The 18,493-nt window shown below is 34.0% G+C and overlaps 1 protein-coding gene and 2 non-coding genes across 3 annotated transcripts in view; 1 reads left to right on the forward strand and 2 right to left on the reverse strand.

Moving 5' to 3' along the window:
• The window catches only part of Prkci (protein kinase C iota), a 67,027-nt gene that overhangs the window by 11,108 nt on the left and 37,426 nt on the right, over positions 1–18,493 (reverse strand). Inside the window, exons 5-12 of the mRNA XM_074073802.1 lie at positions 14,717–14,802; positions 13,889–14,029; positions 11,384–11,438; positions 9,980–10,038; positions 6,903–7,079; positions 6,316–6,413; positions 5,612–5,698; positions 3,824–3,959 (exon numbers count right to left, since the gene is read on the reverse strand). Of these exons, the coding sequence (XP_073929903.1) occupies positions 3,824–3,959; positions 5,612–5,698; positions 6,316–6,413; positions 6,903–7,079; positions 9,980–10,038; positions 11,384–11,438; positions 13,889–14,029; positions 14,717–14,802 (839 nt within the window). The remainder of the gene's footprint in view (positions 1–3,823; positions 3,960–5,611; positions 5,699–6,315; positions 6,414–6,902; positions 7,080–9,979; positions 10,039–11,383; positions 11,439–13,888; positions 14,030–14,716; positions 14,803–18,493) is intronic.
• On the forward strand, positions 7,975–8,047 carry Trnaa-agc (transfer RNA alanine (anticodon AGC)). Its single transcript has one exon. It is a non-coding gene; the product is annotated as a tRNA-Ala (tRNA).
• Positions 8,553–8,655, reverse strand: LOC141423623 (U6 spliceosomal RNA). Its single transcript, XR_012448465.1, has one exon. It is a non-coding gene; the product is annotated as a U6 spliceosomal RNA (small nuclear RNA).

Consider the following 18,493-nt stretch of genomic DNA (forward strand, 5'->3'; position numbering starts at 1 on the left):
CAGCCCCCTTGCCCCCCGTTTTTTTTTTTTTTAGACAGGGCCTCAAACTTGTGATTCTCCTGCCTCAGCCTCCTGAGTACTGGGATTATAGGTATGCACTCCCACACCCAGCTTATTGCCTTTAATCCAGTTCTAGCTCCCTCAAAGCTATTTGAGCTTCTTATGTGGTCTTCCAGAGACATTCTGGGTATGTTGAACATATTGTTCTTAAATTTTTCCTATTGTATATAACATTGTTATAAATATGTAGAAGAAACATTTAGCAATATGCTTTCATTCCAAGTATTAAGAAATGACTTCTAATAGGAATAGGTTATTTTAACATGAAAACAATTATGAAGAAGATTGACGTTGTTTTGTATTATTGACAATAGATTGTAATGATGATAAATAACATGCATTTTCAGGGCAACAGTCAGAGGCAAGATATAATGTATTAGCTTGCAGGAGCTAGCTAAATCACTCACTTATTGCCTGAATATCTGAATGTAGGATCATTAGTTAAAATTATCTACAGCATAACATAGACATTACTAAAATTCCCCTGGTGAAAAATATTCATAAAATGGCTAGTTCTTCACTCAATAAAATCAGTGTTCATAAAAACATTTCAAACATTAAATCTGAAGATATTAATTTAAGTTTTCACTCTATCCTTGGTACTCTAAAGCCTATAATGAGAAACTGAAGAAATTAAACTAATTGAAACTATTAAAAAAATTCCCAACTGTTTTAAAATTTTCCTAGGAATTGTTACAAGCAAAAGAAATTCATTCCATATTTGCATGAGGTTAGATTTTAAGTAAATTTAAATATTGACTCTAAATCACAAGATATGAGCATTCAAATTTTCACAGTGTTCATTTCCCATAAGCTTGAACACCACAAAGATAGAAATGTGTCAGAAAAAAGACAAAGTACTGTCAGTAAAGTCTTTGAATAGAAATCCCTCTCCTTGTGACTTTTCCTGCTAACAAAACTAAGCAACTCTTACAGAAGGGAGAGAGGCAGAAAAGTCAATTTAAAGATTACTGAACATAAAGATCTCTAAGATTTATCAAAGATTCTGGCTAACATGATTGAGGATCCTTGCAAAGAATGAGAATGAGCCAGGCACCGGGGGCTCACGCTTGCAATCCTAGCTACTTGGGAGGCTGAGAATGGAAGGATAGAGGTTCAAGGTTCAAAAAGGTAGCCTGAGATTCCATTCACCTGAGGGAAGTTATCACCAGACCCAGATTTCTAAATGCTTACGTCATACAGGGCAATCTAATGGTATTGAAAATTCACCCTTATCTGCAGCATACATTATAAAATCTTAATGTAAAAGCAAATTATGGATAAAATCTAAAGCCAGTTTTGAGGTTCAAAAAGGTTCAAGGGCAAAAAGGTACACTGTCATCCCCAAATTATAAGCAGCTGAGATCAGGAGGCTCATGGTCCAGGCCAGGCCGGGCAAACCAGAGCAAAAAGGGCTTGGAGGCACGGCTCAAGCAGAAGCCCTGAGTTCAAATCCTAGCACTGCCAAAAAAATTAAAAGAATGAAAATGTATAACAAATATTATTTTTCTTTCTTTTTGGGGGGGAGAAGGGCAGATGCTCTACTACTTGAGCTATTTCCCAGTCCCAATATTTTTCAATAAAAATACTGAATACAAAAGACAAAGGAAGTAAAGCAGTAAGAAAGGAGGGAGGCAGAAAGGGAGGAAGAAAAACATCCTGCCTTCATTTTGGTAATAATTTAATTTTCATTGTTAATGTAAGGCCATTATAATAACTTTAAAAATATAGAATAGCAAAAAGAATCAGTATGTGATTCTATATAATAGAGTAAAATAATTCAATACTTTAAGACTTAATGTTATATACATATTGTTATGAATATTTTGTAAATTTCCTCTTAATAACTAACTTCATAATACTTATCATAAACTACAGTAAAAATTTTGGTCATAACTCCTTGTAGACCAAGAGGTAGAATTACTGAATCACAGAATATGGCCATCTTTAAGATTCCTCATACATCCCTATCAAGCTGCTTTACAAAACGTTGTAATGTATTGTTTTGGGAGGGGTGGGGGATTGAACGTAGGGCCTTATGCATGCTAAACACACTTTCTACCACTGAGTTATGCCTCTAGACCCAAAGATTGTAATAAGTCATATACCCATCAGTGACTGATAATGCCATTTCCTTAACCTCTTGTAAATTCAGTTTCTAATTTTAAAACCAGTATCTAATAGGCCAAAAAAGGTCTCAATTTTTTTTGGGGGGGGGGGTGGTGGTGAAGGGTTACTGGAGTAACTCAGAGCAAGTGCTCTAAGTTACATCCCTGGCCCTCTTTTTTGCTTTAGTTATTTTTCAGGGTCTCATGTTTTTGCCCGGGGCTGACTATGATCCTCCTATGGCCTCCTGTGTGGCTAGGATAAGTGTGCCCTGCCACATCTTGCTTATGGATTGAGATGGAGGCCTCAAACCTCGACTCTCCTGATCCCTACCCTCCAGAGTAGCTAGAATTACAGATATAAGCCACCATGCACGGCCTTAATTTGTAGATTTTGTAACAAAGTCAATATTCTTCATATTTTTGTTTAGTTTTATTTTTTGAGAATTATAATTAATAATGATAATTACTGTTACCTTTTCTTAAATCAGAGGAGGAGAAAATCCCTAGCTAAAAATGATACGGAGATCAAAAAGATAACAAAAATATAAGTGAAGGACACACAGCAGTTCTATTCACTAAACTTTGTAATTATTTATTACTGAAAATTTACATAATAGAAAAATTTAGTAGTATAAGAAAAATGGCTTTGACTTTTATCCATAATTTGCTTTTAAATAAAGATTTTATTTTATAATGTATGCAGCAGATAAGGGTGAATCTTTAATACCATTAGGCTGACTTATATAATGTAGCATTTAGAAATCTCTAGGTCTGGTGGTACTTCCTTCAGATGAGTGGATAATGCAATTCACACATTTACACACTTGTGAAGATAATTTCAGCTACTTTAGTAGTTAGAATAGTTCTCTATACATTTTAGGGAAAAAGATCAGACCTTTAAATGAAACACTGTTACCAAAAGAATCAAACACCAAGAATAAAGATGTGTTCTACACACAACAAAGGGCAGGAACATAAAACAGCTCATGTGTGTATGGAGAAGGGTAAGTCCAGAAGATAGAGGAGGGTGAATATGGGTGTGGCACTTTCAATACACATATTAGTATGGATCACTGAAACCTACTGAAGCCATTTTAAGAAGTGGAGTGGGAGAAAAGGCAGAGTAACAGGGGAACAACCAAACCCGAGAACAATATATGCATATATGGAAATACCACAATGAAACCCCTTGTGTAACTATCATATACTAATAATATTTTTTAAAAGTTAATAGTTTATTTTAAAAAAGAAGACGTTCTGAGAGTAACTAAAATTCTTACTTGAAAATTTAAATATAAAAAAGATTAGACTTCCAAGGAAAATCCTAAATGTGTGAATTGGTATTAAATGGCAAAGGCTTGAAGGTGATATGCAAATGCTGTGCTAAAGTAATGGAATTACAGATCTCTTTTATTTCCAAATTTTCTCAAATAGTGTCACAGCTTTTAAGACAAAAAGTTAAAGACAATAAAAGCAAATTAACTCCTATTGTAGCACATATAACACAGAAATATGAGATTCTATAAATATAGAATCCTCCTAGAATTCCAAAACTTACCCTAAACAAAGCAGCAATTATTTCCCCATCTTTAAATATGAAGTTATTTTACCAAGACAATTTTATGAGTTGAGGAAGACTAGAAGTATTTCCTCACCTTACACATGCCATAGTCAGTGAGTTTAATGTGCCCTTCAGAATCCAGTAACACATTGTCCAGTTTCAAATCTCGATAAATTATCCCTCGCTCATGAAGATAATTTAAGGCTAGACTAATTTCTGCAGAGTAAAACCTAAAATAAAATAAAAAACAAGTCACTGGATCCACAATTTTTAAACTGGTAATTTTTTGTTTTGTTTTGTTTTTGGAGGTACTGGAGTTTGAACTCAGGGCTTCACTGTTGCTATGCAGGTGCTCTTACCGCTTGAGCCACTCCACCAGTCCTAAACTGATAATTTTTTAAAGGAAGGTATGTAAATTTTATTCTCATCTGCAGATGGAAACGTAAAAATTATTTCAGTTTTCTCCTAATAATTTTTAAAACTACTATAAAAAACTAGACTACCACCTTAAAAAGATCTGAGCCCAAAATACAATTATAAAAGTTCTAGTCTAATATAAACTTGTATTTCTCATGAAATTATTAATTTGAAAATCTCAAAGAGGGGTTCTCATCTGGGGCCTTGCATGTACTTCTGGCAGTCCGTATGTCTACAACTATAGGAAAAAACTGTATGTACATGTACACTTTTCTTTTTTTTTTTTTTAAACAGTATCATTATATAGCCCAGGTTGGCCCTGAACTCATGATCATCCTGCCTCCACCTCACAAGAGGAATTACACATGTGAACCACTATGACCAGTTTACATGTATAATTTCTAGAAGAGAAGTCCTATAGCTTTCCTCATTTCTCTAAGAGACCAGTGACCCCTAAAAAACTAAGAACCAGTGATAAGTCTAAAAGAGAATATTAAGGTTAGTTCAAGAAGAATTAACTTAGAAGGTAACACACATGCACAGGAAATCAATGCAAGTCAACTCCCTGTATAGCTATCCTTATCTCAACTAGCAAAAACCCTTGGTACTTCCTACTATTGCTTATACTCTCTCTTCAACAAAATTAGAGATAAGGACAAAATAGTTTCTGCCTGGTAGTGAGGGGATGGGGAGGAGAGGGAGGGGGTGGGGGGTGAGGGAGGGGGTGCAGAAAGGGGGTAGAAATGACCCAAACATTATATACACATATGAATAAAATAAAAATTTTAAAAAAAGAGAATATTAAGATTTGACTATTCAAACCATAAAATCCACACCAAGATTCTAGAAGAGGAATTAAAAAACACTATTCTACTACTATAAAATTTAATATTAAAGAATTAACTTTTAAAACCTGCCACCAATTCACTGGTGACAGTCAAAACTTCTGGTCTGAATAACAGAAGAGAAACACTCAAGCTTTGGCAGCATGATGTCATAATGGTGCTTGAGGTTCATTACACACACCTTCTAACTACTTAATTCTAGAGTAGGAAGTTGAACTCTTACTCTGTGCTTCAGTTCCTAGAAAAGCAAGGATGGTATAAAACCAGCACTGAGACTTTAATATAGTAAAAACCAGAGGTAGGTAGTTTTCCTCAGTTCAGCTGAACAAACAAGGAACAAATATAGGCTATGTACATAATTCAAAGTATCATCTGTGGCACTGCTATGAATGGTAACAATTTGATAAAGCCTAAATACACAATAAACAAAACAGTAAATTATAACAGTACATTATAACATTTGCAATTTATCATGTAAATTAACTTTTAGCTCAGCTCTACATGACTTATAAGTAACTAATTATCATCAAAATAAATTATTTATGTACTATTTTCAACTATTGCACATAAAAAGTCATGTAGGCCAGAAAAAAATCCAACACAATGAACAAAAAATATACCTGGCATGTTCTTCAGGAAGTTTTCTCTGTCGCTGCATATGAAACATGAGATCTCCCCCATTGACATACTCTATAACAAAGAACAATCTAAAACACAGGAGAAGATCCGTGAAATGAAAATTCAAAATGAGGTGGTGTAGCATTGTATTTTAAACATATAGAAACCCAGTTGCAATGCAGAGGGTATTCTTTGGTTCAGCCTTTAAAAGATGCCAAGAATCCAGTGGAAACAAAAGGCATCAAGAATATAAAAGACACAAGGTAAACCAGCATGATAACACTTCATAATCTACTCTTCCAAAGTAGTACCACCTGCAATCCAGAGCCACTCACTCCCATTCCATAGCTACATGGTAAGTCATTTTTGACTGTCACGGTAAAGAAGTTAGGATTTTCCCTCTTCTAGGAAATATTAATTCATAAAGTTAGAATCCTGGAGATATTCAAAAGGTGGGGTTTCCATTATCATGACCTGGGTTTTTTGTTATTTTTTTTTCCACCTGTAGCAAGTCATTTCCTATTACTGATCCAATATCAAATTGTTATCATTGATTGTAGAATGAAGAGTAGGAAGCTGTAAGCACAATATTGTTTGGTCCTTCTTTGTTACTTCCACTTCATGAATTATAGAAGACAGGTTCTTATTGTATAATATATCAAAATGTATGAAACTCAGTAGTCATTCCATTACTTTTTAATCTTACCTGCTTTCTGTTTGAAAGCAAGAATGCAGCCCAACAAGAAAAGGATGATTGGACGCCTGCTCAAAAACATGCTTCTCTGTCTGTACCCAATCAATATCCTATTTTAAAATATGAAAGAAATCTATGTCAAACTGAAAGGAAATTACTAAAATGAATAATTCTGTTCTTAATAATTCAATTATCACGAAAGGTGTTTTTAACTAATTAGGCTAAATATTAAAACCACCAATAATCACAAAACTTTATATAATACAAAAAGAAAAACACTATTAGCAAATCTAGTATCATGAAATGATGTGGAAAATTTTTACAAAGCTCAAGTATTTTCCCTGCTAAGAATATGGTTTGATTTTTTTTCTTTTAAACATAATAATAAGATTACTTTAAATATCATACATGATTGAAGCATATTTTTAGCAAAGGAGAATGAAAAAGTAAAGCACAAATATTGAGGTTTCCTCTGAAATAGTACTTAAGCAGTTCAACATTTCTGACAGTTTTGTTCTGTGGTGTGTGGACTGAACCCAAGATCTTATACATGCTAAGAGTTTAACAGTGTACAAGTAGAAAAATATCACTGTGCTTACCTCATCATCATTAACAAGCTCTTTTTTCACAACTTTCATTGCATAAATACGATCTGTTTTTTTTAATCGAACCAACAGTACTTTGGCATAACTTCCTCTCCCTATTACCCGGAGCAAATCAAAATCCTGAAGCCCTAAACTGGATGAAGCTTTGCCACTTTCCCTGGTGTTCATTGCCTGTTGAGAGAATTTGTATCAAAAAGTTACATCTGGAAGTTTCTGCATAGCATCTATTTCTAACCTTGGTACACATATAATGTATTTTCTTTACACACAAATATTTTAAGTTCCAATTCTTTTCTTATATCATCCTAAACCATATAATCTGCAGGAAGCAGGATGAGCTCTTGAGCTGAGGTAAGAAGGGTGGTAATAGGAATTGACAGGGAATGGAAAATTGAGAAATGTTAAATGACGTCTTAAAAAGGACAGTAACTTCTAGGGATGGGAGCAGTGGAAACAAATGAATAAAAAAATGACACTTTCATGACAGAAAAGATGGAGGTACTGCTGATAGAGAAATAAAGTATGTGGAAAGGATACTGTTGTGGATAACAGTGTCCATATTGAATACAGCAGTTGCAACGAGACATCAAGATGAAAGAGTATATTAGAAACTTGTATTTCTTGTAATTAGAAACTTGTAATATGCAATTCAGAGGGTTCTGACACATTCATTAGGGAAGTTACAGGCAGGAAACAAGCACAGGCAATTCAGCTAAAGGAAGACATTCTTTTCCACACTTTGTACCAGATGGTATAGGATAGCAATGTAAGCCTCATAATTCATTCATGACTAGAAAGAAATGTAAACTTCTGTCAATTTATTGAGATGACTGAGCATAGTCTTTTATTAGATAACTGCAAAACATCACCAGCACATACTCAACGGATGTCCACATGAGAAGAACAAATGAATTCTCTGAAGTGAAGAATATCAAGAAAAGCAAAGTCAGGCAGTGGTGGCTCACACCTGTAATCCTAGCTACTCTAGAGGATCACAGTTCAAAGCTAGTCCCAGCAAATAGTTCCAGAGACCCGATCATGAAAACACCCAACAGAAAGAACCGCTGGTGGAATGGCTCAAGTGGTAGAGCGCCTGCCTAGCAAGCATGAGGCCCTGAGTTCAAACCTCAGTACCACCAAAAAAAAAAGAAAAGAAATACTTGTATGTGTATGAATCTTCAAGAGCAGCATATCATAAAAATCCCCAAATAAGAGGAAAATCACTAGGATAGATAAACTGAAATGACAGTGAAAATAAATGAAACACTGCTGTAAGAAATAAAGCTGAATCACACCATGTGAAGATTCTATGCTATATGCAAGAAGCCAGATCCAAAAAATACAGGTTATATAAGTCCATTCATTTGAAGAGAAAAATCTAATCTGCGGTGTTAAGACAATTCTTACTTTCAGGAGAAGTCTAGGAGAAGGCGCAACACAGTCCTCTAGGATGTTGGTAGGTTCTGTTTCTTTCCTTTTTTTGCTAACCATTTTTCCTTTTTCTTTAAAATAAGTGTATGTTAATTGTATAAAGGGGATTTATTGTGATATTTCCATACATGCACATAATGTACTTTGATCAAATTAACTCCCTCCATTACTCTTTGCACTTACCCTCCCCTCTTTAAAACAATTTTTAATGGGAAAAATACGGAACGCTTCATAAATTTGCATGTCATCCTTACACAGCAGCCATGCTAATTCTCTTCATATCATTCCAATTTTATTATATGTGGTGCTGAAGCAAGCATGGCAGATCCTATTTCTTGTTCCCAGTTATCATTACATAGTGTTCACTTTATGAAAATTAATCTAGCTACTCATGATCTGTGCACTCTTCTACATGTATTTCTACAATTTAAAAGATATTAGAGATCTTAAAGGCAGATGAGTTTTTGGTAAACAACCACACCAAAATAGTAGTAGTACTAGTAGCACTAGTTATGGCAGTGAGAATTTCTGTTAGAACAAAAAGCTACACAGGAGCATTACAACTAAATAAAATATTAGCAACTGATGGTGCCAGAAAAACAGAGGATTCATTCCTAAATACTAGGCATTTCCTCCTTTGTCTGACTCATTCAACCTATGAACAAAATGGGGATGATTATGTAACAACTGCAGGCTGGATTATAAATGTTAACCTTGGTGATGTAAAAATAAGTATGCAGCTAAAAGAAAAATTAGAAGAAAAGAGTAGGGGTTGATAAAGCAAGTCAAGATATTAACTAAGCTGGGCCTGGTGACACATGCCTATAATCCTAGCACTCAGGAGGCTGAGGCAGGAGGATTCAGAGTTTGAGGCCACCCTGAGCTACATAGCAAGTTCCAGGCCAGCCTGGGCTACATAGTAAGACCCTGTGTCAAATAAAATAAAATAAAATAAAAATAAATAAGTAAATAAATAAATAAAACAAAACCCAAAAGACATTGACTAAAATAAAATAAGAAACTAAGTTATGAGATAGGTGACCAACACATTTACTTCCAAACACAATAAAAGTAAAGTAAGTGGATAGACAACAAGATTGGTTATGTGTTGACAATTAATTGGATACTACATCCGGGGACTTTGTTATACTACTCTGTCTACATTTCTACATTTGAAATTGTCTGTAATAGAAAGCTGGATTTTTCAAATGATAATTGAGAAAAGAGCAAAACATAATACACCAATCAAACACTGGAAAGAGAAAGGAAAAGGGGGAGGGTATGTGAATTAAATCTTTCATGGCCAGAAGTATATAAAGTTAAAAAATGGAAAAACAGAGCTCTAAACATTACTGACATAACTAGAAATGGCTGAAGAGAGTTGTCTTCAAGAAACCAAATTGGGAGTAGAAGTGAGTGCCAACAATCATTTCACTACAAGTTTTATATTATAATTTATTATGCTACCTTAAAAGGAAATTATTTCCTAATTTATATTAATGACTAAATTACTAAATTGAATCATTCAAAATCACTGCTGTCCTTCACCATTAGGATTTAAAATCTAAGCAGGCCAATGTGTCACCTTTCTAAATGGTCACTCACTGTCTTACTAAAAAATGGAAGACAGATTATCTTACCTCCTTTTCTTCACCAACTTGGTCCAAACTCTCATGACTGGAAGGGTTATATGGAATGACTAAAGGATTCAATCCCAAACATTTGGAGGAAAAAAAAGGGTGGGGGGGAGAAAACCAGCATCTATTAATGAGTTTGACATACTAATTTTTCTTTTGATTTTTGTTTTTAGTTTTTACTTTTGAGTAACTTTTTGTTATTTAAAACTGAATACTTGTCCTGCTAATAACAAATTATACATAAATTTGAGTCAAATCCTAATCTTTAGTGAGAGTAAAGAGAACAAGCACCAACACGGTAGTCAAGTACTATTTTTTTCTAACATTTCTCTTCTTTACAAATTAATCAAACAATTTTTCTATAAGGTTGACTGTACAAACTCCATTTAAATATTTTAGTTTGACTGAGGTTTTCATACTCAAAATGTTTCTGATTACTACACTGACAAAGAACTGCCAAGAATAAGGCTTCCATTCCTTAAAGCTACTTGGGGCAAAAAAGGGCCTACATTCATTCCATAGCTTCTTCTATCACCAAGATACTATATTTTATCCTTCCAGAATCCAGATACAATCAAGAGCTGAATCAAGAAATTTACTCTCCAAATTTCCCAGATACACACTTAAGGCTTTGTTCCTATATCATATTGTAACTCACACCATATTTCTAGAATTTCTTATACTCCTTTTCTGTATCTTTTACATAATTTCTACTTCTGATACTAAGGCTTTGAATAAAACCAGATCACTTGCTGGGTGTTGGTGGCTCATGCCTATAACCCTAGCTACTTGGGGGTTAGAGATCAGGAATATTTTGGTTTGAGGTCAGTCCAGGAAAACAGGAGACCCTATCTAGAAAATACTAGACACAGGGCTGGCCAAGTGGCAAAAGCAGTAAGAACATCTGCCTAGCAAACTTGAGGCCTTGAGTTCAAACTCCAGTGCCATCAAAAAAAAAAAAGAAAGAAAGAAAACATCCAACACAAAAGGGCTGGCAGAGTGGCTCAAATGACAGAGCACTTGGCTAGCAAGTGTGATGCCCCGAGTTCAAACTGAAATACTACTACTACTAATAAAAAAAAACCTCCACAGGCCAAAAATTCAGCTTTAAATTTTCTCATTGTGGAAAAGAAACTAGGTTTACTAAATTAAAATTTAGAAACATCTCAAAAGAAATTTGTCAGAACTAAAAAAAAAAAAAAAAGTCGTTTGTTATAGTTTACATGTTGTCATCTTAAAATGCCAATGTCTCTATGTTAAATACTATGACTAATTCTTTTACCACGAGCTATGCTTCCCTACATTTATTAGGGAAGAATATGCTTTCGAGCTTGGGTAAAAGTCTCAAAGATGTCTGTAAAGGTTACTTTGTTAATGAGTAGTGATGCATGCCAGCCTCATTCTTACCTGTCTGTGCATTGTCTGAATGCATAGATGACTGCTCCATTGACATCATTGGTTCCTAAAAAGATTTCCAAAGACAGAGTAACTTAGTGGATTCTTCTAAAATCCTAACACCTCTATAAATCCAGAAACAACAGTATTTCAATGAGACATAGCATGTTAAAATTTAAATCTGAAAGAATATAAGGTGAGAGTTATAGTATTATATTTAATTTTATTTTATGAAGCCATACAATATTCCTGTGAATGGGGTAATGGTCATATTTTACAGAAAAAAAGACACATAAAACTAACTTCAGACCATCCATTAGAAATCAAATTAAGCTACTACATACTAGACTTATTTCTCTTCTGTATTACCCAAACTCCCTTTAAGCTCCATTTTAAGTCTTTGGCAAAGTCTCTAGAATATGAGTTCTTTGCTGAAATAGATACAGAGATAGGCCTTGAGATATTTATAAACCCCCTAAAATTATATGTAATACTTTGTATGTTTCCCATTTTTTTCTCAGCATTCTCAAAAAGTGTCAGTGGGTCAAAAAGGAAAAGAAACACCCTCCAGAAACTGACTTAACCAGGCACTTGCCAACAATATCAAGAAAAATGCTTAGTCAAACCAAAACTGTTATTAATTCATTAGCCTTAAATCCAATGTTGATGAATACCATCAGGAAAAAGTAAACTTGAGAAAGAACAATACCATACACACTTTTAATTTTAAGACTGCATTAGTGATAGGCATGCATTTAACCCCCATCCTAAAGTATCAGTATAATCACTAACTCTCCATCCTCTTTCCCTCTAACTATGTAAACACAGAAGTCATTCTATCACCTAAGAACACTCAAGAATATCAACAGTAATTGGGATAAATTACGTTTGTAATTTTTAGGTTCCTATTTTTTCTCAAGATTATTTTCCCCTTTCACTATGAACCCATTCCTAAACTGATATGAACAAGATAAATGAGTCTAATACCAAAGAGCCACCAGTAATAACCTGTTTTCACAAATGTTCAAAGGTCCTTTGAAGAGAGAGAGAAAAATATGGTATGATCATTTGAGAAAACAATTTAGAAAGATGCATCCTTATCTTTTTAAAAATGTACATTTTTTAATCTAATAATTCCACTCCTGGATCCCTAAGGAAATAAGATTTGTTTATCAGGAAGTTATGATTTTCTCTATAAGAAAACAACTCGAATGTTCAATGACAGGGAACAGGTTAAATAAAACTATAGTAGAGACATGTAACAAGCCATTATGTTAAAATAATAAGACAGATATAAAAAGGTGACCAAAATAATTCAAGTGAGAAAAATGGGTTAGAAAAGGAAGCACATAAATGACCTCACTTTTACTAAAATGTATGTAAACAAAAGAGACACACTCAAACACATGTGCCTGGTACATAAACACCTTTACAAAGTGGTCTCAAACACAACCCACAAAAAAAGCAAAAAACCAGAATCTAACCACATTTTTATATCTAATTATGATATAAAGGAAATAAAAAGAATAACATCTTGAGCATAACCATGGTGAAATAATGAACATAATTTTACAGTACTTTAATATCTGAGGAAGTGAATCAATGCAATTTGAATCCTGATTTATAATGAAAACACAAGACAAAATTACAATATTTATGGAATAGCTGAAATTTTGAACACTGCTTGGATGGGTATTTGGCAAGAAATTTGTTTTTTAGTAATTTCTTAAAAGAGTCTTTATCTTTTAGAGGTATATTCTGAAACATGCTTCAAAGTAATATCACAGGAGGGGGGTTAACTGGGTGAGGTTATAATGAAAACAAGATTGGTCATGGGTTGAAACGATTGGAATGAGGTGATTGGTACTTGGGGGTTCATTACATTGTCCTACTCACTGTCATGTATGTTTACATTTTTTATATGTAAAACCTAAAAATGCCCACAAATATGAACATATATAGGCAACTTCTGGAAGGATGTACACCAAATGACAATTACCTATAGATGGTAGGGTTTATGAGGAATTTTACTTAACTTTTTTCTTTATTCATCTGTGTTCTCTTTTTTCTATGATGTTTTAATTACATACTTAAAATAGAAAGTAAATGTGAAAATTTAAAATGCTTCTCTTTCCAGTAATCTTGCACTTTAAATAGCAAACGTGATGCTTCTGACTCTACCTGAGCTTTGTTTCAGACAGATGCAAACATGAGAGCTATAAACTCATGAGTTTAGTTTAAGGAAGAGAAAACTTTCTTAAATGGTTCTCCCTATGGCTTCATAATTTAGATCAGAGGATTTATAGCATGTCAAATAAGTTTACCGTATCTTATAAATTAATACTATCATGTTTATTTCAAAAGTTCCAAAGCTCACAGTATGTTAAGTGGAATAAAATATTCCTACCCACACTCAACAATTTTTTGGCACACAATTCCTTAACACTTCCCTATTTTAACAGTGTTATCTATATCTATCTATCTATCTACCTATCTATTTTTAAATCTATGTCTTACCGGTGGCAAAGAATGCCGTCCACATTCAATTGTGACGAGTTTGTGACACTTCTTATGAACCAAGAGTTTGCAGTTGATGCACTTATATCCCTGACGTCCAAGTCCCCATATTCGGTCTGTGCAGATGGCACAGTGAGCACGCTAGAAAGAGTAATTCAAGAGTATTTTATTAACAAAAAACCCAGTAATTGTAGAATGGGAATGAAGGCCATAAACATATACTTATCAAGAGAAGTTAAAAAAAATGAGCTTCTGGAGCTAGACAGCCTGCTTTCTAATCACGGCTCTACTACTCACTAGCTGAGTCATCTCAGGCAAGTTTCTTAACTGTCCTGTACTTCACTCATCTCTAAAGTGGAAACATTGTCTATCTATTTCACAGGGTTGAGATGATTAAGTGAGTCAATATAGGAAGAGCATTTGGAAAACTGGTACATAGTAAAAGTGAGATACGTGTTTGCTATTATTGTTTTCTAAACAGTGAACATTTAAACTCACATTAAATGATTTGCAAAATAAACCATGCTAATTTTTTTCCTGCCTGGAATTATGTTTAAATATTCAATTTAAATGTCCAGTCTACCATAGCTGGGGCAACCCTATAACTAACCATCCAATCTGGAGCATTTTTCAAAGTGAAAGAGGCTGGGAGTGTAGCTCAGTAGTGGGGGAGGGGGGCGGGGGGTTAAAGGAGATGCTATTAAAAATAAAGGCTTACTTTTAAAAATGAATGGTAACATTTAATACAAAACCACTTTTCTCCCATAGCAAAAAGGAAAAATAAAAAAAGATGTCTCAAATTATCAGCATTCAACAAACTAAGTTTACCCTGTTGAAACGTTTGGCTTGAAAAGTGTGGCCATTTGCACAATAAAGCTTTCTCCAGCGGCGTGCACCTCTGCGGTAGATGGATTCTGAAGAGTTTAAAAGTTAAAAACAAGGAAAAAAGAGCAAGTGTAAGTGAAAGCCATTCTTATTTTTTTTTTATGATATTTACTGAGGGAAAAAAATACTGATTAAAAACTATAAATTGAAAAAGTAAAATAGGTTCTTCAAAGGACTAGATAAAAATAAAGATCAGGGAATATTTATTTGAATAACTATTATTGCTTTTCTCTTTGAAAAGTTTTCCGCCAACTTTTTAATTTTTGTTGCCAGTACTAGCATTTGAACTCAGTGTCTTTTACTTGCTAAGTGCTCTACCACAACTTGAGCCACACCTTCTGCTGAAAAAATTCCAAGCCCACAGAAAAGTCGAATGAATAAACACATGCATCTTTCAACTAGCATTACTATTAATGTTTTGCTATGTTTGCTTTCCTCTCTACAAAAACATACATTTACTTTTCCAGAATCATTTGGAAGTAAAATGCAGACATCATGAAGCTTAAATGCCCTTGGGTATTTACCCAAGTACTCAAAGCTTCAGACTAAGGGCATTCTCCCCTGTTATACATAACCACAATACCATTACTAAGTCTTAGAGAATTAGTATTAATTTAATATTACCCTTTATACAGTTCACGAAGAAATTTACCTAATTGCTGCTAAAGTGTCTTTCAAAGCGGTCCTTTTCTTTTTCTTCCTCTTCTTTTTTTTTTTGGTGGCACTAGAGTTTGAATTCAGGGTGCCTTTCTCTTGCTAGGCAAGTGTTCTTATCCACTACACCAGCTTGTTTTTTGTGAGTGTTTGCTTTGAGATATGGTCTTGGGATCTCTGCCTCCTGAGTAACTATGAGTACAGGCGTTAGCCACCAGGCGCCCATCTAAAATGGCCTTTTCTACCAATCAAGATTCAGTCATGGCATTTCTTGTTTTTGGTTTTGCTTTGTTTTGGGGTTGTTTTCTGTCTCTTTAGAGTACTGTAAAACATTCACTCTTGCCTTATTTGTTGCTGATGTTTTTCATAATGTTTACTTTTTTTTTTCCTTTCTTTTGATTAGCATATTATAGTTGCATTGTAACATTTAAGTAAGTGCTTACAACATCTTTTTGGGTTTTTTTTTTTTTTTTGTGGCACTGGGGCTTGAACTCAGGGCATCATGCTTGCTAGGCAGGCTCTCTACTACTTGAGCCATTCTGCCAGACCTACAACATATCTTAATTAGATTCATCTCCTCCATCTTTCTCCTTTATCCCACTCCCCCCAGGACAATTTCAATAGGTTTCATTGTTCTATTTTCATAAATGAACACAAAATACTTCCACCACATTCTCACTCCTTCACCCTTTCCATATGCCTTCCTCCTCCTACTGGTACCCCTAGACAGGACTTGTTTTAACTTCCTGTCCTTCATTTTGTAAAAAAAGAACAATTTATTAAACTTATATTATTTATAAGTTTATATTATTATATAAACTTATATTATTTATAACATTATTTATAATATTTATAATATATTTAATAAAGTTTATTTATATTATTTTTCAAAGTCCTAGGCAATTGTATTATGTTCCACATTCTGAATTTATCTGTTTCTTCATAGTTAAAGTCACATTAAAGGTTTTTGGCAAAAATAACCAACAATGTAGTTTATTTCCTAAAGCATTATGTCAAGTGGCACACAAATCAGAATGCCAACTCCCACTACTGGTATTCAAAGATTTCTTCCTTATAAAAGTACATTTTATTTTTTGTAATATGTAAGTGGTATTTTGTAACCAGAAGAGTATCTTCTTCCCCAACAACCTTTTATCCAATTTTTATATTAATGCTTTTCTTAAACATAGTTAAGAGGTTCCAAAATATCAAATCCAGTCCACTTTAAAATTTTGGTTGTCCATTACTATTGTATCTATTGTCTATTAGGTTTCTAAACCCTCTTTGTGTGTGTGTGTGTGTGTGTGTGTGTGTGAGAGAGAGAGAGAGAGAGAGAGATACTGGGGCTTGAACTTAGGGCCTTCACCTGGAGCCACTCCACTAGTCCCATTTTTGTGAGGGGTTTTTCAAGATAGGATTTCATGAACTATTTGCCCAGTCTGGCTTCGAACCACGATCCTCCTAATCTCTGCCTCCTAAATAGCTAGGATTACAGGCATGAGCCACTGGCACCTGGCCTAAACTCTTATTTTAAAAAGCAAATGTAGCACTGAGTTTACTATTTCCAATTAAAATAGAAAAAAACAGTTGCAATGCTTTGAATTAGAAATCTTGACATAGCATAATACATAACCTTAAATATAGATGCTTTTGCTTTTAATTATATATTGCTAACAATAGCCAAAGCAGAAAGTTTCTGTTAATAACTGTAAGAACTTCCTAGAGCTGGGCAAGATGGCAAATACCTGTAATCCCAGCACTTGGGAGGCTGAGGCAGAAGGATTACAAGTCTGATGCCAGCCTGGGCTAACAGTAAAATGTTATCTCAAAAAAAAAAAAGAATATCCTCTTTCAGAAATGTTTTGAATTACCTTGATATACCTTAAGTTTAAACATTTTAATATTGCCTGAGAATTAAAAGGACCAAAAGATCATGCTAATGATTAGCAAATTTCCTCAATGCTCTAGTTTAATAGTATTTGTTTTTGCTAGAGAAGAGGGAATGTCAAAATCTCTGTAAGTAAACTTAAAAAGGGCATGTGAGCATAAAGTATAATGAAAAGTTTATAAATTACATCTAGGAAGTAGGTTACAGACCTATAGTAGATTTGTTGGAGATGGGACTCTGGAAACAAGATATGCTACAATGGCATATCTTTTTAAAATTATGGCCAGTCTTTTAAAATTATGGCTCTGGACAGAGAAGATACCTATTTTCACATTCTGTGAAGGTAGCCTACATGGTTTTAACCATCTGTCACTGGATGTTCAACAAAATACCACTAGCTGACTCAAAACATGGTTTTTCAGTACTGCTTCAGTGTTCTGCCTACTCCTTGCATTTCCCTATAAGGTATAAGCTATATCACAACTATTTAACCCTAATTCCCTTTTCACCAAAGAGCATGAAAGAGTTACAGAATTATAACTTTAGACCTTGAAACTCCATTTAATTCAAAGCAACTATTCACTACTACTAAAGTCATGGATATGTGTACAATTCAAAAATAAAAATGAGTTACCTATTGGCCACAATTAATGAATTAAGCTATATATTAAAAAGTAACTTACAGTCAAACATAAGTTTGTATATTTCAATTATATAAAGACAAATAGTAGTTTGACTCTTGCAGTTCATCTCATCATCTGGCTGAAGGTGTTGCTCATTATGCACAGCGCTTACCTAGCATGAGCAAGGCCTGGGGTCAAAGCCCCAGCACCATACGAATAAAAAACAAATGAAAGGACTGGAGGTGTCGCTCAAGGGGTAGAGCACCTACTTTGCAAGTGCAAAGCCCTGAATTCAAACCCAAGTCCAACTACAAACAACAACAACAAAAAATAATAACCACCAGCTTCAACAATCAAAAGAAATCCCCATAATGATTTTTAAGGATGCATGCTGAATTATTTAGAAGAAAAGTACCATGTTCCTAGAAGTGGTGAGGTGGCCCAAACAATGTATACACATGTGAGTAAATGTAAAAACGATAAAATAAAAAAAAATTTTAAAGTGACATGTCAATTACTTTCTCTCAAATGGTGCGATAAAAAATAAATATAAAA

This window comes from Castor canadensis, chromosome 5, assembly GCF_047511655.1.
Source record: "Castor canadensis chromosome 5, mCasCan1.hap1v2, whole genome shotgun sequence".
NCBI lineage: Eukaryota > Metazoa > Chordata > Mammalia > Rodentia > Castoridae > Castor > Castor canadensis.